Here is a 27,707-nt window from a genome sequence, read left to right as displayed (position 1 = left end):
TTTAAACAACATTCTCCACATTTCTAAGGGCATCTTTTAGAACTAATTACAGCAAAGTCAAACTTGCCTTGCCGTTAATTGTTATTTATGAGGGTGAATTAATTTTCCAGGAAAGTTGCGAGCTACTTTGAAATGTACGCTGACCTTGGCAATAGGACACAACACAGTAATGCATTCACACCGTTGGCAGATTTTATGCAAACGAATGGAAAACTGAATATTTGATCAGGTTTTTTTTTTTTTCCTGCTCACCAAGGTTACGTGGTTGGAGGTTTTTCCCTGCAACTCTTTGATTCTGTATGCTTTGTAGATGTTCGACAGCGAGACCGTAACTGCTCAATCTATGGCATGGTGAAAGTAGCATAGATTCACTGCAGGTCACTGTGGTGAGCTCCTGTGGGAATGCAGAGGGGAATGAGGGATTGCGGGTTGTAATTAATTTACTGCTAGATTACACTGGATAATGCCCGTATCATTACAAAATTAAGTTGACAGTGGTCTGGGTGTGGATAGTAAGGGCCATGTGTCAATACAGACAAGAAAGTGCATTTGTGTATTTGTGGAGGCTATTACGGCCCTTGAGACATCCCTGAGTGGGAAATGGAGTTTAATTATACGCACGCAGACTTATACATGGGCAAAGAGCCTGCATAACTCACTGAAACTAAACAGCTTGATAATGATGCTGCATTGTTTCCTAGGGGGGTTTGTGGGACTTGGGTTAAAAATGAGAAAGTGAGAATTAAGTAGCTCTGCTCTACTAGCATCAAATAAATCTCATTAAGTAGTAGTTTAAGTTAAAACAAATGATTACAGTAATTTCCCCCAAATAATTTGAATATATTTTCAAATCATTTTGAATGAATTATGCCCTTTGTAGGCTGGAACGCCACACAGATATGTTAGTGTTTGTAATCTTGTGGGAAAATTCAGGAAATTGTAGTCATCTGTGAAATGAAGATCTTTGGGGACTTACTTTAGCAAGGAAAAACATAAAAATGTCCTTAAAAAACTTAATGTTACTGTAATTCAGCTTTCAGATTACCATGTTAAGGCTCAATGTATCTGAAACACAGTTTTGTTAAAATATTAATGAATAAACGACTTCAGAAAATCCCCTAATGCATGAGGGTTTTTTGTTTTGTTTTTTACGATGCATGAAAATGTCTCCCAGGAAAGGCATTCATTTAAACACTTTCAATTTGCATTTCTTTGAAATTGACCAGCGTAACCAGTATTCTTGCATGAATATGAAACATTTATTTTCCCTCAATTCTGACTCAGTCCGTTTCAGCTTCTGAAAACACGTGATTGTGCCAGAAAGAATAACCAGATTCTCTATTACTATGCCAGCTCTTACAGTTTCTTGTTTTTGGGATAAACACAGCAAAAGCATGCTCTGAACGATTCAGCCTCCAAGAAAACTTACACATTGCATGGTCTGCAACATCACAGCCTGCCCCTGCTGCTCTAACATGCAAAGAAAAAAAAAAAAGTTTTCAAGAAGAGCCTCCAGAAAAACTTGAATGCTTCTCTCCGTTCCATCCTTTCTCTTGCTCCTTCCCCGTCCTTTGATTTGCACTTGCACAAAGGCAGTCAAAATGCAAAAATGCTTGACCATTCCACAGGCGTTCTCTATCTGCATAAACTTCTCCGTTGCCTCTTTGTCCGATTAATACCTTCATGTCTTTCAGACTTGCTTCCCCCAACCCCAACCCCACATCGCCATCCCAGACAAGCCTTAGTCCTCATTATACACAGCTTCCACTCTAGTTCCCAAGATTAGGCAAATGAGCTCCCAAGCGCAGTCTATAGACAGCAACCCAGACCCCACTCCCTTTTCAAAATCAATCCTGACATTCACAAAAACCTAAAAGCACATAATAAGTACTATTTCACTTTCTTATTCAATATAAAACTGCAGTTTGACAGGATATGAGCTGCAATCACGGCAAGTGGTTATTAAAATATTATTCTTGTTCCTTTTCTATTTCAAATTCACCGTGATACATTCAGAATGAGCATTCCTAACAATAACAATACCACATTCTTGAGCAGTGGGGCAAATCCCTTCACAGAGCACAAAATGAAGGCTCTCGAACAAAACGCGTCACATGCAAAGCAAACATAATTCGGCATCAATTGAATCACTTCCTGTCATTTCAAAAGCAGCATGCACTAATACATTACTGCTCACTTATTCTTCAATGAACTCCAGCACTTACTGTGGAGGGGGGGAAAAAAGCTTTAGTTTGCAAGAAGCTTACAGAGAGGGGCAGGAAAGGTTTCTCACTGTTGGCCTTTTAACGATTTCATGCTAAGAAGTAGCCTGCTCTTAAAGCGTAATTCATGCATAACAATGTCTGAAACATAAGTGCAACAAAAATCGCATGAGTCATAATAAAGTGGACCCTTGGATCCGTTTTTAGTGCAACTTTTGTTGAGGAACGAATTCTCCTTTCTAGTCACTATTTGTAGATTTTACGGGTCACTGCAAATGTAGCTTTTTAAAAACGATCATGTTATATTCACGCAAACAGAGACTGTTTTGAATGACAGTGGCAGTCGGCAGGAAAAAAAAATATATGATATGATTTGCCACGCTGCAAATAGTAAGTTCATTTCTGCTGGTGTAGGTTGGAAGCATTCCATTTCCAGTTTACGTCCTGAGCACAATAAATACATTTGCTGGGAAAGTTCAATCTTTCTTTATCAGATAATGAAATCTCATATTCGGAGAGTCCCATATCCCGGCTTGGACCATATCCCAGCTATGCGCATTTCAGTCTAACAACTACACGGCACAGTTATACAAGGACACAGTATGCTATTGAGCCTCGGAGAGATGTGAAGCTGATTATAGCTTTCCACCTCCTATAGCTTCCTGGGTCATCCAACAGTCTTAACCTCCTTCCACCTTTCATTCCCACCGGCCGTGACTAGGAGAACTCGTCAGCGAAGAGAGGGTTAAAGGTTAGGAACCCAAACCTTTGTGCATCATTTGGTGTGGCGATCTATTGGATTCATCTGATTTGATCTGAACTAAAATGTTATCAAGTTGCCAGACTTGCTTTGATGTTTGTTTTTTAAATCCACTCAGTATCAAAGAAAAATCCCCACACTTGAGTGAGGTTTTCCCCTGACCATAATCATATTGTACACAATGTCTCTGACTAGACATAGAAAGGAACTTAGTAAACATGGGTTAGAAACATTATGTCTTTCATATCCCTTTATTCACTCCCACAGGATACACTGGTCATCCAATAAAATGAGCGCTGCCTGGCCATGGTTTGGATCTAAAAGACATCACATACCACTCACTGACAGATATGAACTCCACAATGTCAAAGTCAGCAGCAACTACTTAAAAAAGCAGTGCTGAAGTTGATAAAACAACTCTCTCCATCTTCTTGGCATTACCCTTGAGGTACATTCCTTTCCCCTCTCCTCCACATGAGAAGAACCAGAGAGAAAATTGTTGTTAACCCAGACAGTACTCACTCCTTGACACTTGCTCCCAATTTATTCTGCTTGTGTGAGCTAATCTGTGAAAAAAATGGCAGAAACTCACTGTCTAATGGCTTCACGGATGCCATTATTTTTTCCTGAATTTGAAAAAGCATAAAAAGAGAGATGGAACAGAAGCTTGAGAAAGTAAGGATGGGATGCATGTAAGCTGTCCAATAAATCCCTAGCTCAAACTGCATTTGTTTGGTTTATATTTGTCTGCTCTTATCCTTGTAGACTAAGACGTGACATAAAGTTGGAAGGTAAAACTTTGCTTAAATCCGCTTCTCCACTGCTTAATGCAGGGAGATGTTGCAGCCCTTTCAAACTTGGAAAGAAGTGTGAATCCTAAGCAGGCAGCCAAGATAATAACAATTCATCATACGCAGCTATTGGTCCGATCTAAGCTGGAAGACAGCCAAAACAGCACTTTCAAGAGAGAAAAGACACCTTTGCCTTTTAAAGCAGCCATAAATCCCATTGATTGGAGTTAAATGCTTTCATTCTGTGGATACTGGCTATTACACAAAGCAGCGTGTAAAAGGGGGGAAGAGATCATTCAGAAACAGCAAGGTACTCAACTAATGTTCATTTTAGATGAAGTCAATATTAGACTAAATGTGTAGAACAGTGCTGCAGGTCTGAGGTTTTAGAAACCCCTGGAAACATGACTGTGCATATTTTCAACGAGCCGCAAGCATCTTGGAGAAACTGGGGGAGCCAAATACATGTCATCACCTTTGTTCTCACTGGTCATACTGGTGTGGTTTGTCCAATCTACTTTCTGCTTATCTGACACGTAGGAGAGGCGCTAATCCTAACCTTGCTTTGTCCGCTTTCCGTCAACTTAACAGCTACGGCAATTTATAGCGGATATTTAGTGTCAGCGTATAGCATCATCAGTACCACTTCTCCAAACAACTGCTACACTCACTTTGTCTCTTAATAAGGAAAGAAACACGAAAGAGGCAGAGCACGTTGCAACCAAGTTGTCTCGCTGAAGCATTACAGCATTTCTTTGAATGGACCACTGTGGCTATTTTTAGCAGCTTCTTATTGCAATGCTCCACAACAGAAAAGGCCGTTTAAAACCCCGACCTTAAAAACGCTAATCGAATCCTTGAATGTGGCGGCATTACTAACTGACAGAAAAATTGCCGATCATTAAACTAACGGTGAAATGTGGTAGCACGGATGAGCTCCGAGCCCATCCAGCAGGTCTGCGTGAAGGTAGTCATTACCTTGCCACTAGCATTAAACTTTTAATTAGAATCACTTCAATTGTAACAGTAGAGAATGTGCGGGAACTAATATTGTAATGCAGATGCAAAGACATACTATCAACTTTACTGTTAGCCTGAGGAGGGAGATGATATGGACGCAACTAGTCACAACATTGGACGTGTTGAAAGGTGCTGAGTCAGAAGCACTGCTGCATTGCACTGATAAACATTTCTATCTGTACGACACCCAACATTTTACTTTAAAAAAAAATCTCCTTTGAGTTCAGGCTGAAGAGATACAAATTCAAACTTGAAAGATTGAGCATCAGATATTTAGTGCAAGTGCATATTATACAAATACAGGTACATAATATATCCATAGCATAAAAAGACAAAACCATGTAAAATACTGTGTTTTGTACTCCAAATCTCCAATGTGTCTGCATCCAGAATGAGTTATTACTCAGAAAAAAGCACAATTGCTTGTAATTGTTAGATGGATAATACAGCAATAAACATTTATTTTACATGATGGTATAACTAAAGAGAACACATTTTTCTAAAAAGGTACAAAAGTAAAAAGTACTCCCTGACCTGATGAATCCATCTGACTTTGCCTCGCTCAAGTATTGGCTGGTGAACTACTAAATAACTAGCGAGGTAGATGTTCATCTATTTTCTTAGAAAGCTGAATTGCTGTTTAGATGGCTGAATGGCTTGTCGATTAGCTGTCCAGGACAATAACAGTCAGAGCACAGCCCCTATATGGACTCCACCACCTGTGAACATTATGGAAATCAGCACAACAAAGCCACCGTCTCCGCTCGCAGGAGCAGAAATAATTAAATAAATAAATAAAAATGATGGGCCCCGTCAGTGAACACTGCGGCTTATAGATCAAATCTCGGCAGTAATCTGTAGATTTCTTTCCGAGAATCATAAACGTGTCAGTCTAAGTGTAGCTATCTGTTCCAAGAAGTGCATGATGTGAGGCAATGATTAAGCAGAGCTGGCCAAATCCCCTGCCGATCTGCTTGTACTTGACATGAAAGCAGCTCTGCAGTGGAAAACAAGGGCAGAGTTCTTCATGTTAACCCAAGCAGACATGTCACTAACTGTATTGAAAAAAAGAACAAAGGGATAAGAACACACTATGGAGAAATTACAGAGCTATATCTTCTTTGAGGTTTCCGTTGCCAAGGGATAAAATAGCTCTATGAATGCTAATCCACTACTCTCTACAGGGCTCCACACTAACTTTTCCAGTGGTACCACTGGTGCTACCAACTTTCTTTGTTGGGCGCACCAGTTAATGATTTGGTCATAAATTGCTCAATGCTGAACTTATATTAGTTCAGCATTGCCACAGCTATTAATGCACCACGCATGCTGATTAATCGCTGTTTTTGCATAACTTTGTTATGCTGCAATGATTTTCAGTGATACAAGACTTGACATTTGTAAACTGTTTTAACCTGAAAACATAAATAATTTTGTCACCAGTCCTCTTCTGATATCACTCATTAACTGGACACAGGCTAAACAATTGCTGAAAATGGCCATGGGTAGATGCTACATTTTACCGATGTTCCCTAAATGCCTCACATGCTGCTCCGGTAGATGCTACCAGGTGGCAGCAGTGCAGCTCCTCTGACAGGTGAGCGACCAAACACTTGTTGGAAAACAGTGGAAAGTGTGTTCTACACAAATTTGCCCACGTTGCAAACTTTTTTATTAGCAGCGTTTTTAGTTTAGTGAGTTTTTTTTTCTTATGAACAGACTTTTCCACAAGCTGAGCGCATTTTAAATGTCCATACATCTGGCGACCATGTTTAAATTGTCAAAATTATGACTGCTGTTAAAATTTGAATTGTCAAGATTGAATGTGGGGCTACTTTTTCTTCCTAACTGACTCAGTCGAGATCTCTCTGCATGCACCTGAACACTCATGATCAGGTGTGCCAGACCTCTACCTCTGTCACCTTTCACTTCGCTGTTTTTTTGTTTTGTTTTGTTTTGTTTTTTTGTTTTTTTTGGGGGGGGGGGGTTCAACATAATAGGCTATATATTGTGTGGACTCGATAAGAGCAAAACTGACTGTTTAATCCATCAGACAGACAGAGATTGAGTCAATATGGAAGAAATATTGCTATTTCCAACCGTAATGTCTTGTGCAATAGCTACCTGTTCCGACGGAAGGCCACCAGATCAGCCTAATGACCATCATTCACTTGCACCATGCGACCATGTGAAATTTTAACTCACATGCTGTCAAGAAAAGGTTGCATTCTGGAGCCCTGCTCTGTTTATCTGTCTACATATCTCTCTATCTAGCCATAATTAAAAAAACAGTTCTTGCATGTATAAATCTTACCACCTCCTACCGCTTTAGTGCTTACTACATTACACATCTTCTGCCCAGATCTCATAGATATTCTCCGCTGAAGGTGCTGAACTCTTAAACTTACTCAGCTGTGTAATACATGTAAATGATCTGCTTACCTCTCTGAAATACAGATCATGTGCTGATCATGATAAAATGCGCACACCAACATCTGCTGAGACGGCGTCCAAAAACTAACAATAGCCTCAACTACATAAAAGAATCCGCACTGACTCCGTCTCCTGACGCTGGCTGCCATTACGTATGTAAAAGGAAGCGCACACATAGTGACAGAAATTGCATACCGACTTGTGCTATCTTAATGAGGAGATTAGGTATGATTTTCCTCCCTACAGTTCTTGTACCAAACTTCATCACGTCTGCGTAATATATTGCTTGGACCACATCCTGCCAAGCCTGGCTTCAATAATCAGCACATTAAATACTGCTGCTGACAGGGAAAAGGCAGTTGGTTGCAGTCAATTCAGAATCCTGCAGTCCAACAAAAATATGTGATTATTGTTTGCAGTAAGTCCCTCAGCAATCCCAGACCTGAGTCAAGTATATGCAATCAGCTTGAGTCCACTGGCCAGGGAGCTAAAAAGGAACTAATGACTCATGCTCTACTGATGGATCTGCTGTGTGTGTGTGTGTGTGTGTGTCATGGTATGTGTTTTAAGGAGGACAGAGGGGGTGGCGGAGGGGCTTTGCGACTTAACCTCTCGCTGTCAGATAGTCCCCAACCAAGATGAAGGACGACGGGGAGCATGTCCTGACAGGTTAATTCACTCAGGGAGAGAGCGTGTTTACCATCCCCTGTTATCTACATACTGAGGCATATGCTGCTTGCACGAGCAAAAAGATCCTCTGTGCAGATGGTCTTCGTTGAAAATCACATCCGACTCCTACTCAGCCGTGTAAACTCCTGTTGGCATTGGCTGAGGGGCTGTAAAGCCACGCATAAGCAGGGGATGGTAATGAGCAACAGAATCACTGCTATTTGCATTTAGAGAAGAGAAAACATCTGAGAATCAACAGTAAAGCACTCGCAAGGAAGTCTACGCTTTTCTATACTTGACTGTGGCATTCCTATGCAAAGCAGTAGCAGCAGCGAAAGAAAAATTGCATCATATTACATGCACCAACAATTATCATTTTTGTTCATTTCGATTTAAAATTAAATATTTCTAAACTAAATATAACTTTTTTCTAACGTGGGCTTGACAATATATTTAAAAAATCACAGCAATAATAGAAAAATATTATTATATGAATATTCAAAGTGCTGTTTTTTACATTAAATAACATTTCCATACATAGAATGATACTACGATCTAACTCTGAACAACATTTTCATCTATATTCATGTTTTAGTCTAAAGTTTTCCGATAATGACTTGTTTTCTTGCTCTTGGCTCGCTTTCAAATGTTGAAGATCACACAGATTAATCATGGCTTCAGTCCAGACCGTCTTCAACAGATGAACATAAATAAGGTTAGCACGCACAATGATACGTTTTCTGTGATGGATATAATTATCGAAACTGAAAATGTAAAAAAATAAAAAAGCACAAAAAGAAAAGCTGATCATTCAAATAGAGATCATCTTCTGTAATGTAGCACTTGCTGCCGAGATTGTATGAATGAACTCTCACTGACTATTCATGCATTTCGCAAGAAGCTTTTTGGCTGAATCAAAGAATCAAAACGCAGCCATAAGAAGTCTGCCAAAGGCCCGGCTCTCATTTGAAACTGATTATAGAGCGAAAAAATGAAGCGGGAGGGGGGGTGGGGCTGTTATCTTTAAGTGTACTCCAAAAACGAGAGTGCAAATCCTCTGCAGAACCATCTGAGAGTCGGACGCTGAGGTTGAAACACTGTCTAGCCACAGTGTTGAGAGTTTTAATTGCAACTGGGTGATTAGGGCTCGCTGCAAAATGTGATTAATGCCATCTGCATTGTTTCATGGTTTAATCGTTGTTTGCTTTTTCCACCTTTTATGTATAGTATCTGTAAAAAGACTTCGGAAAATTTAGACGAGTGCTTCAAGGCCATATTCATGAATTCTATGAATATCTTAGTAGGATTTTTTACCTCAACTATTCTCGCAATAAGTCGTTCCATTTGCTGCAAAAAGACACCTAACTGCAACACAACATATGACACAATTTATTCCTTGTGTGTTTAGTCAAGTAGGTATGCTGCTGCGGATGGATCCATCATTTCAGATTGTACTGCAACGGACAAGTGCTGGCTACTTCTTCTGTAAGGTAACTTTATTATTTTGCCTTCTGCCTGACTTAAAGCCATTCAAGAGCACTGTATTTTCAGCTACATCTCTTTCTCGAGTCCACTTGTATATATTTAGCCGTGATTTGCGCGCAGCCAATTCCCCGGCGGACATCCACAACAGTGCCAGCCAGCCATGGATGCTGAGAAATATGCGATGCAGCTGCAAAGCCTTGATATAATGGATGTCTCTTCACTAAACCCAGCCACACTTTGCCTCTGACACAACCTTGCACCTTCTCCAGCGTGCATCCCAAAGGAGCAATTCACTGTGTCAGGGATGTTAAATATAAGCAACCTACCAACCCACCTGCTCTACCTCGCCCCCCCACCCACCCCCAAGCTACTCCTACACTCGCACTCCTACACTTGAACAAGTCAGTGGCCACATGGCTGGAAAAACCAGTTGGGTTAAATGAACAAGGATCACTTTCTGCTCTGTTCATAGTGAGGTGCCCTTGAGCAACATGCTGATTCCCAAGTCAGAAGTTCCTGCTAAAGCAGTGTGTGCGCATACGGCCTCCCTCCCATCGAGTCTGTTTTTCGTTGGAACCGAGAGCTGAGCGGGGATCTGGGCTGTGGCTGCAGTGGGAGGAACAGAGATAGAGCTGGGAAGAAGGACTATGCCGGGACTAAAGCCAGGCAGAGAGGAATGGGGCTTGGGAGGGATGTGGTTAAGACAGGGCTGAGACCAACTAAGGCTGGTAAAACAGCAAAAAATACTCTTAAAGTTATTTATCCACGTATTTTGCACTTTTAAGCAAAAACACATGAAAGCACGTTCCAATGTGGCAGGGGAAATTAACTTTTTTTTTAATGCTGATCTATGTCTTTCAGGAATTACACATTTTACCAAAAAAAAAGTGACAAGAAAAAAGATCAGGCAAACTCTGTTGCCAGAATAATACCACTAGATTACAGAAACTATATACAAGGCTTCGGTGAAAGCAAATTAAATCATGTCAAAGCCGATTTTGTTAAGCATTTCATTTTAAAGACAAACTTGTTAAGTAAAATGTTGAGCCTTGATAGAAACTTGCTTGAATAGAAATGAAAAGTTTTGAGCAGAGGAGGGGTTGTGACATTATTCATCAACCAGTGTTTACATCCTTAAAATCCCCTGTCTTGGCCAAAACGTGCTCTTTATATAAGAGCTATTTTAACAGATTCAAATTGGTGATTAAGGGCTCCTCCACGTGTATTGTCGGTTAGAGCGAAAGGTTTCAGACAGCCTATTAACCGCTTCAATTAGGCCTGCTGGTTCTCACCTCCTCCTCGCTCCCTGTGAAACGGACTTAACTCTTCCTCCGTGCAGCTGTACGCGGCGTCAGACACACGCTCAAGTGAGGAAAAAAAACTCCCAACACCATTCACCACACACATCTGGTGCTGCCTGCCTGACGCCTTTGAAAAAAAAAAAAAAAAAAAAAAAGCAGCACATATGTTTCTTTATGGCCACAGGCACAATCATGTCTCTCCTGACAACCTAGCAAAAGGCCCTTAAATCATTTGGCAGTGGAGAAGTCCTAATCCAGAGACAGGGTGACAGGTAATGTATTTCTATGAAGTGGCGTGTTTCTATTCGGGCTCCCAGGCTGTTAATGTTTCACATTAGCATCGGGATGACAGGTGGCGGCTGGTCAGAGAGAAGATAGCGAGCGAGGGCTGTTTTTGAGGACCTGGAGCAGGACAAAGGAGATAAAGATGGCAGCAAAGTGTGGTGTTTTGAAATGAGACGATGAGAGTGAGCTGTCGAAAAGTGCCTTCCACTTTTCTAACATGAGTGTGAGAAGTTTACCACAGTTCCTTTCTCAGCTGAAGGATTGGGAATTCTTACTCCAACCACCTTGCTGCAATGGGAGAGGCGAAAACCTTGCGATCTACTGTTTCCTTTAGCTGAAGTAATCACTTTCTGAAAGGTATAATCTGGCCTAACTACTACCTCTACTTACTCTGAAGTGGCGGCACAATAAACGCTTGAACACTGCTGCATCAGTTTTCATCTATAACTGTATTTATGTCATAATCGCCCCCGGTGTTTGGAGGGCTGCTCCGTGGTTAAAACATTAGATCTCCTATTGAAATATATTTTCAGCAGTACCCACGTCTCCTCTCTGTTTAATAATTGTTACTCTCTGCATCATTTAAGCTGAAATCCATGTTTTTTAAACTAGCTCATCATCCTATCCATTTGTGCAGTGATTGGAGTGCAGCGAAACATTAAAAGCAGCACATTTATTGTGGGTCAAGATGCTCTTCATACGCTTAAAAATTTGGATTGTGTTTGTCGGCCCGACAGCTCCAGCACCATCTCATTTCATCACTAATAGTAAGTACTACTTTTTGCATTCGTACCGCATGTTGCCACGCTGACATTTTCAACTTCATAAATGTGCTGCTACGTGCTTTATCGTCTGTGTTGTGGTATGCAAGAGGAGAAAGTTACGGATACCTAACGTCTGAAATAGAAACATGTCAAACGTCTGTTTCGTTTGCAGTCGCAGCAGATTCAGCATGTGTTGAAGGAAAGTCAGTTCAGAACACACCTAGGACTTAGGTTAACAGCAATTTTAACCTTTTTTTTTTTTTTTTTTGTTGAAGCAAAATCGCTTTAAAGCTGCCAGTTACAATAATCTTCACTCAGCAAAAGGAAAGTTAAGTCTCGTCAAGACGCATGCCTCAGGCTGTAACATGTACTAGAATCAGATGTGTGCACCAAAATGCCAAAAAAAGAAGAAAAAGAAAAAAGGGAGAAGAAAAAAAACAGCAAAAGAAGGAGCATTCATTTTTTTCTTTTTGTGACAGCATATTTTACCAGATACTGTGACGGGACATACAGGAGTTAAAGTATGATGACAAAATATTAGCTGAAAGGCTATCTTTGCCCTAACCTTGTGTTCACACCTCCCTGACTAATCCAGCTTCAGGCCTCTGGTTTCCATGCTAATGCCATAATTCCGAAAAAGCCTGACGGCCCGAACCTGCAGGTGCTGAATCTGAAATGGTGTAGACAGAAGCGTTGGTACTTTTGTGTGTGCGCGAAACACACAGACAGAGTAGGAGGGACAGAGGAAGAGCATGCTGGTATCTGTGAAATAGAGATTAGTACGTGCTCATGCCAAAAATCTGTCTGTGAGGAGGGAAAAAAAACCACTAAACACTAATACGGGTCTAAAATTCTATTGCTCAAAAATAGAACGTATCACTGTAGGCGCTGAGATCAAAGGAAATCGTTTTTTGCGTAATGTGCTGTTTTACTGGTTCTTATGGTGGCAAGAAAAGTTAAGTCGCATAGTAAAATGACCCAAAGCCTTTCCATTTTGCTCAGTGAGGCAAAACGAAGCTACGTCAAAACAACGATTGCCTTTCTCTGTTGAGTTCAGTGTGCCCAAGGGACATCTGGAGCAAGGATTTAAATTATCTCTCTTCATGTATTCCTCCTAATTGGCAGCAAAAATAGCCTGAACCACCAAGCAGGATTATAATGTAGGTGTGTGTGTCTGCTGGCATGTGTCATGTGGGAAATCTGTTTATGATATACTGTATGCAAAAGGTACCAAAGTGAGAGAAGTGAGGTCCGACTCTACCTCAACCCCCAGATTCACACTCCTTCCAGAGTATCACACAGATGCGGACCCTCGAATCCCAAACATGTTTTTCCAGTTACCCAAACAGGCAGGCTTCCTACCAGCAGCCCTATCAACTTGTACAGGCGCTACAAGCACGCAGTGTTCCGGCCTTGACCACTACAAAGTGTCAAACCATTTGTAAAGGAGAGCAGCTTGAAAAGCGCTCAGAAGAGGTGTAATCAGGCCGGGGCGTTACCACAATAAGCGCAGCGTGCGAGTAACTGTACCCGTTTTTGGGGTTCCTTCCCTGCTGAGGCCACCCATGCCACAAATGAATCCGTTCCCTTATAGTCACTTTTGGATAAAAGAATCCGCAAAAGACATATGTTTGTTGTACTTTAACTCGAGAAAATTGTGTGTTTTGACCATGTAGTGGCTTCAAGGTTTCGCTCATTCAAATAGCTATTATGTTGTATAAACAGAAATATAGATGCATTGTGTTGACTTTCATACAGATAAATTGAAAAATAGAATCAGCAGCAGCCATAATGCACTTCCCTTCGCTCTGTAACATAAACTGAAAGAAGGTTTTGTCAAACAACAACATAAATAAAAAACAATCAGCATGCACTAGGGTTTTTCTTTTTGCCCAGGTTCGTCCGCATGCCCAGCCAAGACATACCAGGATGACATACATATCCACTACGCGCTCACAACAGGGGATAGCCATGCCTAACCGCACTGCAGTGGTCCTCTTGCGTCTGTTCCATGGACCAGAGACAAAGCTGTGTTTGTGTGTCTGCTCTTTTGTAGCTTCTACCTGAATCTCAGTGCGTAGGGGTGCATTTGTACTCCAATTTGTACTCCGAGATGTCAGTCCTTCTTATGTTACTGCAAACTAAAACTTGCCAATTGCTTCACATTGCATGCTTCCCACTGTCGAACCAGTGCTGTGAAGTTGATGAAATAAGAATGAAATACATGGTTTTAATCACAGAGTTAGCAAAAGCTGCATCAGTGCTTCTGACAGGCATTACCTTGCTGTGCAAGGCACTAAAAAAAAAAACCTCCTGCACGCTGTCAGTGCAGCTTGACTGCTCAAGGCCATTCAGTGACCGTCTCAGTGTGACTGCACACCCTACATTTATTTGACATATATATTATGTAATATTTGTCAAGTAAATACGCCTAAACAGTTTTCAGCTTTTGGAGTGAGGATATTCTGCTCCCCTTTACCTTATATGATGTTAATGCATAAAATTAATACCTTTGGGTTTTAGACTGTTAAAAAAAAAGCAATTTAAAAATTGTGACCTTCAGCTAAAGACTTGATTTTTTTTTTTTCCCGGCATGTTTTAGACACAACAATGAACTGGTTTATTACGCTTAATGAAAGATTAGTAGGGCTTTTTAAAATACTGCATGCTGTAAAAATGTATATAAAATAACATATAATCAATCATTTGAACACAAGTGTTGTCCTGATATCATCAAAGAGTACATCTTTATCAAAATAGGTGTTTTAAATTTCTTTTAAAGAAGTCTCGCTGCAGATTAGGACGATCTCATGCGCGGTGAGGGAAAGAAACCCCCCGAATATCAAAGCCGTGGCTGTTGGTGGTCTGCTTTTATCCGAGTGCCTGCTACCTGAGTGCTGCCAACTTTTATCTGCTGCTGCTGCTCCTTATTTGGTAATAAACTACAATGAAACACAGATCAAATAAAGTAAAGCTTTAATTTATTTAACTTTCTCAGCTGCCCACTCTGCATACCTTTCTGCCTTAAGGGCGAACGATAGGTCAGACACTTGATGGATTGCTTGTATGCGCTGTATAGTAGGTGCAAGAAATACAAGACATTCTGTGGTTCCTTTATTGACATCCGTGCCTGCTTGTATTATTTGCAGATGAAAAACTTATTTGGACTCCATGAATAATAATATTCTACATGTTTAACCCTATCATATGACATTCATTTCATTTAATGGTCTCAGCTGGATCTCTGTATTGATTTCACAGCCACAGCAGGTCTCCTGAGATTCTCTATGGATTTTCCAGCTGCCCTCCCAAATGATCCTTTGTGATTTCTACCCGAAAGGCCCCCGCCAGAGGAAGGCATGGAAAACAGTCATCATTTCACCATCTCCTTATATACCTGGCTCCCGTTTTTGTAAGCCGCGTTACCTCATGGCTGCATTGTGATTCCAGACGTTGTTTTATTGACCCCAGAGGACGTGTATCGGTCTTGCTTTGGCAGCTCTATACAACGGTGGGCATGTGTTTTAGAGATAGTATATCCTGCTGGAAATCTCAAACAGGTTTGAAATTAGAATAAAATAACAATGAATTGTTAGTTGGAACAAGAGAGGGACAAGATGTTATTGCAATAACAGGAGCTCTTACAAGTGTGAGTGTGGCAGATGCTGCTGATTGCTCCCTCCACGAGATCCACTTTCAGACAAGTGATTATGTAAATTCAGGTAAGCTTTCCCTGCCCAAACGCTGCATTTATCATCGGCTTTGCTGAATATGAAACGACAACAATGAAGTGCCAATTGATAGGGCTCCATAAACACAATCATAGGAGTCTAATCTTCGCTGAGTCTGAGGCTATTGATTTTGGAGCTGTAATCTGAGGTAGACTGATGGCAGTGGTATGAGGTCAGAGAAAAGAGAAAGAGAAAAAAAAAAAAAAGTCCTGTCTTTCATCAATCCAAACTATGCTTCAGTATGAATATTAATCCTCACAAATAAACCATGGCATGGTACGCTGTGTGTTCCAGCTGTCACTTCCAAGTAACCTGAAATCTGTTGCATGACTAGAACTTGGCTGACATGACTTGGGTTTACTTTAGGGACTGACGGACATCTACAAAAATACAACCAGAGTCATAATAAACCGATGTTTGCCTTGGTTCTCGCTCTTGAATCAGTTAACAGCAAAGTGGGCACGCTGTACTGCTAACTCAAATATTTACATTCAGTTGCCATGTTGTTTGGTCCACCCTGGTTAGAACTAATGCAGTCTAATACAACACCCCTGCAACAAGCACGAACTTCATTCATAAGGATTTAATGTTTTTTTATGGTCATTTCAGAGGCTGCTGTTTTTCCTGCTGTTTAACTGTACTGCATTATAATTAGAGCCTTTTTTTTTTTTCTTCTTTTTACTTTTGTGTTTTTACTCTGCTCCTCTAACATTAGTGAGGGTTGGCTAAATAACAAACACCTCCCTGTAAAACACAACAGCACCGTGAACTGCTGCCTTCAAAACAAAAAGTTAGAATCAACACCTCTCGAAAAGAATTTCACCAAGAACTACAAAGTCGTTGTAAGGACGGCTGTGTTCGGCAGTAAAATGTTGTAATGTCATCGCGGCCTACGTTTCTTTTCAAATATGCTTTTAATCTGATATCACCAGTCAAAAGAGACGTTCTTTTGTGCTCGCGACTGTGTAAATATGTACCTGCGTAGATCGGCTTACATGTTCCTTTCTCCAGACACCATTCAAGTGTCGGTGGGTTAAGTATACTACATGTGTTGTATGACACAGGAATGCCGTTGGAAACACACCACGCACGCCAATGAAGAATAGAATTGTTAAGCTGCTAAGAATTGACAAGAAAATTACACATTTGCTGCTGACAATTAGTCACTGACACCTAACTTTTTCTCTTTTTTTTAAAGACTACAGGCTGTTAAGTAGTAAGAACTGTGTTTACTCTGCCGTTGTGATGATTTTTAACCCTCCATCTGGAACGTTGTTTTTTTAGACATAAAATGAAGTTCATCATTGGTACAGTTTTATTACAAATAATCAAACAATACAGCAATGGACGCTGTCTACGTAGGGCTGGGCGCAATAGCTGAAAATTTATATCATGGTATAATTTGTACAGTAAGGGTATCGTGGTAAATTTGTTTAATTTCGATACAAATGCTTTCGCAGGGGTAAAGCACCTGTGTGGTAACTTTACTGTAATCTGCAACTAGAACATATTTTACAAAGTGGAACTACTTGTAAGTATTTTAAGAACATGTATTGTGCAAAACTTCAGTTACAAATAGAAACCCCTTTCTTAAGTAGCTTTAATCTCAAGCTATCCGATATAATTTGCGGATTAGCGTTTTCTGTTTCTGACTTTTTAAACCTGAATCAAGTCAACATAATGAAAGTTGCACAAGTATTTTAACCAACTCCTCGTCTTCTTTTAGCTATTTCTTTGTTTCCAAACAAAGCACGACCCTTTTTTTTTTACTAAAAACTGCGTTGATTCGTCTTTTTTTCTGGAACACCAGCCAAGCTTTAGTGCATTGCTGCCTCCCACTGCTGTAGAAACGTCATTACCATTTGTGAGTGATCTCTTGGTCAACACGATACAGTCAAAATCAAAACTAGAGGGCAAATTCATACCTCCCATCTCTGTGCCTGCTATGCACCCACCAGTGTGAATTTTACTCCCTTATTTTACTGAATTATATCAAGGTCTCGTGTCTCACATTGCAGTTTACAAGGTTCTGCAACGGATTGAATGGAATTTCCAAATTAATCTATGAAAATACAGGATGAGCTCCAGCGCTCTAAAACCAGACAAGTCACAGCCAAAGGCCAAATCAGTTAATTGCCTTGTGTTAATTCCCTATTCTCTGAGCTAATGCAATTAGTTGTGAATAGAAACCAACTATCACACTTGAGGACAGAAAAAGTCATTCTCTCCGTTTCCATCCCTCCATCTGTTTTTCAAATGTCATTCCCTGCTTAATCTATTGAATTTATTCATATAACGTCTTCAATAGGAGATGAAAAAAGAAGCGTTCCTTTCATCTTCAGTTATCGGTGGCTGAGATAGTTCAAAGATCTTTGTTTCCACGGAAAATGAAAATTTTATTTCACACAGATAAAGAGATGTGCATATTCAGGTCATGAAATGTGATAGGAAGACGGGGACTTTAGAGTGTAATTTCTTTGATGATGGTGATGAAGTAGAGCAACGCGTATCAGAGCCAACATAAGGCTTATGATAAACTCGTATATGCATAGGCGTAAGAGGTTAATCCAAAGATGGAAGCATAATCTATCTCTGTTGTGGCTGGCTGACGTGGACAGGTCACAACAGAAGACAACAGTCATCAGTTATAGAGGAGCAGAGCCCGCCTGCCCGGTGCACTAATCAGATAAAACACATCATGCTCACTGGCAGCACCTCAGCTTGGGGTGTTCTCTCTGTCCGAGCGAGACCGATAGACCTGTTAGAGTATGACAGTGAGAGACTGGGCTTTTATCTTATGTCTATTCATGCTGGTTGAGCTGAGACACAGCTAGCCAGCCAAACCCAGAGGGGAAAAGGGAAAGACAACGAATGTATTAGTAGCTCTTTGCAGCAAGAGATGATGATGCACACTGCGTTAAGCACATAACTACTGGCGAAACCAGAAAACGGCAGACTAAGAAGCTAGTTTCCACTGAGAAGGGAAAGGGGGAGGGTGGGTTTTGCCGTTGATATGGGCCGCGGTGGACAGACGGTGTGGGCTGGGGGAGAAAGAATGGAAGAGGGGGGGGGGAGAGACAGAGATGAACAAAAAACAAAAGGCAGATGTCACGTGGGTCCAGAGTCGCTGATAGATGTGATGTGTGGCGCGGCACACAGGCAGCGGTTCAGGTAGAAAAGGCTTCCCTTTGTGATGCAGATGACAACGCAATCAGCCCCGCTTTGTCTCGGCCGATGGGCTCTGCTCCCGGGGACATTGAGAGACAGACACTAATCCGGTGGGTTTGTGTTCTCCAGGCGCTCTCATAAAGGCAGTGTCACAGTACCTGGGGTGTGTGTGGACGGGGGTCTCTGAAACGAGGTCTGACCTCTCTCAGGGTACACTCTCCCTCCTCCTCCTTCTGTCCCTCTCTATCCCCGAGCCTAGCTCAGCAGTCGCGGGTTGAATATTATGAGCGCCGTGTTATTAATGCGTAGGACTCGACGTTCGCGTGACGGATGTGACGGGAACGGGGGGTCAAACTGATGAGCACAGCTCCGGTTTTCGAGCGTTATCGTTTTCAGACTTTTTTCACTGCCTGGGAAAAAAAAAAAGAGGATATATACAGTGACAAAGACGAAAAACTCACTGATTCCACATAATGGGTGAGACTTCTGTCAAATTAAGCACACTGCACAAAGAATGCTGCCTGCAAATTAGGCCTCGGTGTTGCCGGGCCGTTTTGATTGTGAGTGCTTACACGTTTCCTGTTATGAATAATGTCTGGAAATACATCTCACTGTCCCCTAATGATTTCCATTCCCAACGGGTTAGGATGAATCAGGCTCTCCCTAATAAATATGACTTACCAAGAGACTGCGCATTGCCAATTAACATGTGCTAATTAAGATAGCAGGATATAAGAACACCCTTGATCTAGATTCCTATGTGAAATATCAGAAAGGTTACGGAGAGGTAAGGCAAGTTTCTTTCGTAACTATCCAAACTAGTCTGTTCTAGTCAGCAAAAAAAATAAATAAATAAATAAATAAAGAAATGCAAACTTAAATTTACAGCGTTGCAGCAGGCCTATTAGTCAGAAACTCCAATTTAACTGCAGGATTAAACTCCCTGAATTAATTTATAGCATTTGTCTGCATACTTAATTAGGTAATACACATGACAGAGACTTTCTGTAATAGTGTAAAAATGAGCAGAAAAACCCTCCTCTACTGTGGTGAGTTAAGATCTTATCTTTGCCCTATTTTAAACTGTTAGGATTAGTAGCACACTATAACTGTTATAATAGCCTTAGTCATACCCTTTCACTGTTTGACCACATTGTTTTGCCAAATACACACTGAAATAATTATAGCCCTCCAATCACACGGCACACCTATCCTTAAAGCACTGCAAAAAAAAGAAAAGGAAAAAAAACAAAAAACAATTCGTAACACCCATAATTCCCCTGATCCCTGCTAAATAATACATTTATATGTAATGCATCTTTTCACCATTCACTGCACACAGTACCCCAGGTGTTATATAAAAACCTAGTTAAATAGAAATTGTATACGTAGCATGTTTTGAAATTGAGATACTGTTTTCAGAACACAGAGTGAGTTGTGCTTGAGAAAGCCTCGTGCAACAGTTCTTCAATGTGCCCATGCTACAATTGAAATTTGGCAAATGTAAAAAATACATGTATAATTTCATTATTTTAGTGGGAATTGTGTTCAGCAAAACTTTCATTTGCAGAAGCTAATGGAAAACATAAGTGAGATAAAAAGTTTAGACATCGAGTATTTAAAACAATAGTTTTTTTTTTTTATTTCTAGGGTTGGAAATGAACTTCAAAAGTAAATGGCACACATTAAACACTTCACTATCACATGCGAAACGTTATATGCAAATACTACTCCCACGCATGCTTTTATTTGATATCACTGATCCTGATAAGAAGTAAAAGCAGGTGAGTTAAGTTTATCTGCAGACATCCTGCCGGAGTTCCACACTAACTGACACATGCAGTACATACACTTGACATATTTCCTCAATGTTGTGACTCCATATTACTGACATCTTGCATAATTCCTGCAAGTACAAGTTACAGCTTTTAAGTCTTAAGTGAAGTGACATGAATAATGTTAGCAACACTGCTAAAGTGAATGGCTGTTCCACACTGCAGTTTGAGTAACACCTATTCTAATAAATGGACAAGCTACCAGCTATTATTTGAATAACTGATGTTTTCTTTAACATCATTTTGCGAATGTTGTGTCAACAACAAGAGGACAAACACATGTTCTGAATATCTATGATAATACTTCATAGCAAACTAATCCCTGTAAAATAGTTAAAATAATTAACTTTTAAAAAGTTACTGTGTTTATATGCAAGTGTCTTGTACTTATCTACTAACATTATATTACCCTAATATTACTTATATTATATAGATTTATTTTTAATTTTTTTTTTACATACGTTTTTTTTCTGTGCTACCTAAAGGCTAAAGGGAAACAAATGCACATGATATTTACCTTTAAATAAATCCAATGTTTTCAGTTGCTAGCCACTCACTAGCAGCGTTGAGCGGCATACTGAAAGATTTAAGACACCTGTTGACTCTGAATATATTTTTGTTTGCAGATAGCATCAAGTAGCGGCCATATCTGACCATCTGGTCTCTGCAGAGTAATCAGGCCTGGTTATAGAACAAAGTGACACCTGTTCCTCTTTTAATCAGATCAAAAGTTTAAAAAAAAATTTAAAAAAATAAAAAGTTGGTCGAACTGCACTGTATGAAGATTTCTGATACACAGAATGTGAAAACAGGTTTATTGCAATTATAGTTTTTACTGCAGATACCTCAAGCACACTACACACACCTATATAGTGATATTAAGTGGTCAACCAGTGAGTAGTTTCTATGCAGGTTGTGCAGTACGACAGTTAAAATAGGGCTTGGCTACTGACTGCGGTTGTCATTCAGGAGGTTATATTGTGTGTTTAATGTATACTGTAGTACTACCCAGAGTGGTAGTTAAATTCAGTACTCAAGAAAGCTGATCCTTAGACACTTCCACTCTTAACTCTGCAGTGCAGTCATGGAAGTGAGCATAAGCGAACTTGACTCAAATATGATACACAATCCGAGCTTGTCGATCTGTCCGAGTTGTGTTCCAGGAACAACTACAGCAGTCATGTGCTGAACAGTTTAACAATGTGTAGATTTTCAACTGCATACTGGGACGTTGTAACAACTTCCTATATTGAGCCATCGTATCAGCCTACGTAGTTCACAAATCAGCTACGCTGCCGTTTAAAAATACCAACATGGCCCGCTTATTGATTTCCAACAGTCTTTCCAGATCCACATATGTGACACCCCGAAGCCCTGTCGATACTGCTTCATCACAGATTTGAATCCGCTATTGAATTTCCAGAACTTCAATTCTTTCGCCACGTATGTTACGCAAACTAAAATGCCATTTTAGCATCACCTCTAGAGGGCAAATTGTGTGCGGAGTGGAACCGTTAACGAGGAGAGAATGAAGAGTTGGCTCATGACAGTGAACCACAGCAGTCAGAACAGCAGAACAGCTGAAAGCATGGAAACAGTGTCAGTGCATCACACGTTGGAGTGAAACCTAAGTTAAATTGGTTGAACAAGCTGAAGTCAGGAGCAATGTAGGGAACTATTTTGCTCACGGAGCCAGATGGGGCAAAAACAAACAAGACGAAACAGAAGGTTTTACCAAAGACGACTTAAGAGAAGCCTTTATTTTTTTCCTGCTGAACACTTTGTACATGTAGAAATTCCAGTATATTCATAACTAGTTCTGTGACCAAGATCGAATGTGTACAGCGGCCATAGTGAAGCGCAGCAGCTCAGTCCCGGTGTCAGTAACCTTGTGCAATGCAAGGAGCACGAAATTTTCTTAAACAAATCAGCGATACTTAATCTCTCCCTAAAGGTAGCCATAGATGACTCTGAAATGTGACACCCCCCCTTCAAGTGAAACAACTGGTACCAGCACTAATTGAAATTTTGCATGCAAAGTGACAATGCCTGGGCCCTCGGCAGCATGGATTAAGGCTTGAATAGAGACAGATTCTTTGTGAAAGCCTACTGTGGCGGTTGGCGTGCAGGCCAGCTCCCTGCATCTGCTCATTGGGTGGACTGAGAAAACACTGGATTGTATACGGTCGCTCATTTTACCTTTATCTAATCCCATTTCAGAACCCGCCTCCGTCTGTCTTTTGTTACTCTTCCACAAAACATAATGCTTCCATGTTACACTCACACGTCCATTCCTTACAAAACAATTCCGGTCAGAAACAGCTACCGGATTTACATATGAAAGCATCTTTACCAAACTCAGCTGGATATTCTAAACATTAACAATCATACTGTGCCTTGAACTGTCGCGTTGTCCCAGATTGTGTGAGAAAACGGTACTTAAAGAGAAATACAAATATGAATGTAATATACGGTATGTAATTTGCTGAAGTAAATGGGGGAAAAAAAAAAGTGAAACGTCAACTTGGACAGTGTTTGCCAACGTTCAACTGAGAGGACTCCAGTGCTCAATAGAGCGCTGAAGGAATGCAGCGCATATTGAAATGCAATCAAATCTGCGAGACATTTTTTAGAGGCTCCATGCTGTGATCTCATTCTACCCCACTTCACCATCCACTGCTGTGGTTTCTGTCCCATTATGTTTCCTTCAAAGAAAAAGAGCAAGAAAAAAAAATTTGTTGTATCAAAGTGATCTATCATCCTACTGACCCCAACAATGACTTGCATACAAGTCTGGAGGAGGTTGTTATTGCATCATAGCAACACCAATCCTCCCAGAAAATGTTTGCTGTGCGTTTGCACAGCGCAAACTGTAATACCACAACATAAAGAGGGAGGGAGGGAGGGAGGGAGGGAAGATGGAGAGGGGGGGCGGAAACGGAAAAGCCAAATGATCCGCCTAGTAAATTTCATCTCCTCCAAACAATACAGGCTAGTACAATTTTATGGCAGGGGATGAATCTGAGAATTTCCACTCAACAGAATTAGATGAGCACCGCTGTTGTTACTGTGCCTGTCAACTGAGCACTGATGACAATGAATGGGTAAACTAATGAAGGGATAAATCCACAGTGTGTTTTCATAGACATGTTTGACATAGCTAGGCTAATTTCCCTGGCAGTACGATGTCCATTAATTTTCGAAAAGAGCCTTGTCTGTTCCCGTTAACTAAACCAATAAGACATGGCATCAGCTTACATTAACACTAATCAACAATTTAGAGTTGTTTCACATTCCACAGGGTAAATTAAATGCCTTTGAAAAACGATCGAACGCGACTGATGAATGAATGCCATTTATTGCTGTCCAACATGGCGATTCTGACTAGAGAGGTGGGACACGCTGGAGTGTGGTAGCCTGAACAGGGAGGAGAAGCTGAGGGAAATACAGCTTGACTACATTCAAACATTAATACTTCTAGACCAGTTTACAGTGTTTGCAGCCTCAACACAGTTTGCAGTGCTGACATGCTATTTGCAAAATGGACACTTGAGACACAGCGAGGATTTTCTTAAGTTTGGCCCTGGTTTTAATCCTCTAATCCTCTCCAGCATGGTCCTCGGCCCGATTCATTGATTATTTGTATAACAACTAGCCCTTTCATGTTTGCCCATGAGTACTCCATTCAGTTTCTATAAATTCTTTTTTTTTTTTTTAAACCAAACTTTTGTCGCAGTTTTGTCGTTTTTCCCGCGATCGATGAATAATGACATTCGACGATGTTGTTTTATTTGGCGCATATTAAATGAGTAACGTTCGTCAGTAAGAAATAACACAAGTATGTGAGGATGTCACTCTCTATTAACCAAAAATAACAATGGAAGAAATGTACCGCTCCGGTACTAAACGTGTCAAAACGATCCACTGGAGGGTTCTTTTCTGTTGCATGCTGGGATGTTGTTTTTTTTTTTTTATTTTCAGATTAGAGCTGCAGTGACCTCTTTTTCAACTCTTTATTTTTTCCTACGTAAGCCATCCTCGCAATTTGATTGGACGGTAGACTAGGGTGATTCACAGGGTAAAATGGAGGGGGGGGGCTGCATCGAGTTGGCGACGGGACTAGCTGGTTTCCGATTTTAAAAATGAAGCACCACAGGCCCGAAAGGTAGTTGCAACATGCACAATGGGTTTCCACTGTAACACTAAGTAACAGCAGTTTCTTTTGTTTTCTTGTTTTTTTTTAAACCAAGCAGGAATTGCATTAGTACACTGAAATAGTTATTTGAGGAACGTGCCGGCTGATGTTTGAGGGAATGTATGCTCTTGGCTTTCATATATTCTTCACAGTAAATTTTAGTGCAGAAACAGCCCTCGTGGCCATGTTTGTATTTTTAAGAGAAAGAGGAAACAAGGGAAAGAGGAACACTGTGTGGTGTGAATTGGTTGTTATTTTTGGCATTTTTTACATCCTGCGTTTCCCAGGCTCTTGGATAGATTGGCGGGGATAGAAATCAAAAAATAAATAACTACTGTAATAGCAATCGAGAAATCATAATATCAGTAATTAAATGAAAACAAATCGTTGTGAATATTATGTACATATATACGGGGTGGCGATCCAATCTTACCTATTGTGGAATTAATAATTTTTTTTTACTGACTATATTTTTAAAAAAAATTTAAAAGTATATATCAATATATTATTTAAACACTAAGATGTGGGAAGTGACCATTAATTTAGACAGGTTTTGTATTGTGCTTGCACCACAGAATATGAAAGGAAAATCTGACTTTGTATTATAACATGTAAAGAAAAAATATAATTTATGGATTGTATAAAATGAACATTGTCCATCGCTCACTGTGTTTGTGCAAAGACTAAACTGCACATATAACTTGGCTAAATAATTATATTGGCCTGGCGCAGTGTCTATTGATCAAACCTTAAATACACATTTTCAAGCTATTACACTAGTGTTCAAGCTGCCAATATGTAATGCTATGTAGGCCGCCGAGATTGCTTTTTAGGTCTTGGATATGTGACTAAATTGAAACCATAAACTGGAGCAGTCAGTGGTAGTCTACATAAATACGTATGACGTTTGTCAAAGTCTGTGCCAGTCCTACATGGAACCTGACAGGTCTTTCGATACAAATCTGGGTTGTTATTTCCCATGTACAAATGCTTTTACAGTAAACATAAATGGGAGTACTTTTTCTTCAACTGTTTTTTTTTTTCTTTTTGTTGTTGCTTTATCCTGCGGTTAGATTCGGTTGACTTTTTTATATAGTTCCCTTCGCTCCACCTGTAATTACGAGGTTTAGTTAAACTGACCAGAGGAAGAAGACAACATTTGTTTTCTGGGAGCATCCTCAAAATAGACGGGATAAATGACCGGGCTGACACTTTCCATTCCCAAGTGTGGTGGGTGGCTCCTGTCCTGTCACAGGACACACTAAGGCCAGCTGCACAAAATCACCTGGAAATGATCATTTAAAGCACAGACTGAATGTCCTTAAATTAAAAAGGAAACAGGGCTTCTTTAATCTCCAAATCATTTTTTGAAAGATTAAAAGGCCAATCTTAACAACACTTGAGGACAGAACACTTTCCCTACATGCACCAAAGACCATGCATGTTTTAATACTGCAGTAATAGCAGTGGTCAGTCCTGTATTGTACAGTTTGTGCAGCATCACAGACCAGCTACTGTAAACACATATAAAGGGGATTATATTCACCATTCAACCTGTTCCATTGTGCGTTGAGCCACGCTGACTGCTGCCCTTTGCTGCTTAGCAAAGCTTTGTGACTGCACAGTGACCAGACAGAGAGAGACTTTTGTGGGTTAAACTACAGTGGATGTCCTGCATGCATTTTTATTTTTTTTATTTTTGGCACGTTTAGTCTCAAACCATATTAAAGGAGAAATCCTCGTTTGTCTTTATATCACCAACTGTTTGACAAGTGACACTGACACACCTCCATGGACGCACAGCACCAGCGCCTTTACCTGACTGAGATTTTCTAACCTGGCGTGGCTCGCTGGGCAACACAAAAGCTTGCATTTTTATTTTTTTTATTTTTTTTAAATACCGCATTTAGCGTCTTAATAAGATCCGTGAAGCGTCACCTGCGAGATGCGGGAGCATATGTTTTCGTGCCCCGCGATCATCCCTCCTGCCTGGACTCACTCTGTGCTGCATTTAAAGCATCGCACCCGCAACGCTACGACACATTATTAGATATTAAGGCTGCAGAGAAAGTGATTTAACCAGAATTAAGAAAACCTCCAATCAGGCGCTTTGTCTCAAACTCAAAGCCGGCAGCAGGATGCGGCTGTAAGGCGCTCGGATGGAAACACAAGCTTACCTTCAACAGCTATTACGGCCGGTATGGTCCATAATATCCATAGAATATCCATTATTGGTCACTTAAAAGGCCCAGACATTCAAATAAAATACGTCCCGAAAGCCATTGACAGTAAAAGCAGAGAGGGGACAGGCGGTCCTTCACCTCCAATAGAGCGATCCCAGATAGCAGCGAAAAGCAACTCAAATCTGAACCAAGTTTGGGCGAAACCAAAAAAACCACAGACAGAGGGGAGCACCGAGCATCACGGAAACACAGCAACGCGTCTCGGGCGCCACGTTAATCTAGTCAGTTTCATATAAAAGAGAAACAACAAGTTTATGTTTATAATTAATCAAAGAAGGTTTAAAATATTCGTATCATCGATGCGGCCGCTCGTCAACGGGATCTTTCGTCCCCTTCGCGTCCACTTCACTTCACCCCGCTGTCAATCACGGGGAGAAGGACAGTCCACGCAGCCTTACCTAGCGATAATTAAGTGTTTGGGGACCATGTGGGGCATTTATAAAAGATGGAGCAGCGTTTTCTCACCGCCACACCGCTCAAAATGGAAATACCGGTGATTCTCGCATCAAACAAAGCTTAAATGTGTGTCTGGGCTTCACTGTCAGGCTTCTACGGGCCGTTAATGGACTTTTGGTGCTGTAACAGGTGACCAGACCGAGGGAAGGATTCAAGTAAGTTTGACGAACCACGTTTGTCTTCAGTGTTTTTTTTTTGTTTAAGTGGTTCCTACTTTGCAGTTTTTCACTAATCTGTATTTTTTTCCAGGCCGTTTAATATTGCTTTTTTTTTTCATTTATTATTATTATTATTATTATTATTATTTTTATTTCTTTTTTTTTTTTTTTTTAAATCTTTGTCTGTATTG

The 27,707-nt window shown here is 40.5% G+C and overlaps 1 protein-coding gene across 1 annotated transcript in view; it reads right to left on the bottom strand.

The window, feature by feature from the left end:
• Positions 1 to 26,910, bottom strand: part of ephb2b (eph receptor B2b) — a 124,333-nt gene extending 97,423 nt beyond the window's left edge. Inside the window, exon 1 of the mRNA XM_008306911.1 lies at positions 26,837 to 26,910. Coding sequence (XP_008305133.1) covers positions 26,837 to 26,888 — 52 coding nt within the window. The 5' untranslated portion in view covers positions 26,889 to 26,910. The remainder of the gene's footprint in view (positions 1 to 26,836) is intronic.
• Between the last annotated feature and the right edge of the window lie 797 nt (positions 26,911 to 27,707).

The sequence above is a fragment of the Stegastes partitus genome, unplaced genomic scaffold, assembly GCF_000690725.1.
Source record: "Stegastes partitus isolate 25-593 unplaced genomic scaffold, Stegastes_partitus-1.0.2 Scaffold49, whole genome shotgun sequence".
Lineage (NCBI taxonomy): Eukaryota > Metazoa > Chordata > Actinopteri > Pomacentridae > Stegastes > Stegastes partitus.
The sequence above is the reverse complement of the archived record's forward strand: the minus strand, read 5'-3'. Positions and strand labels throughout refer to the sequence as shown.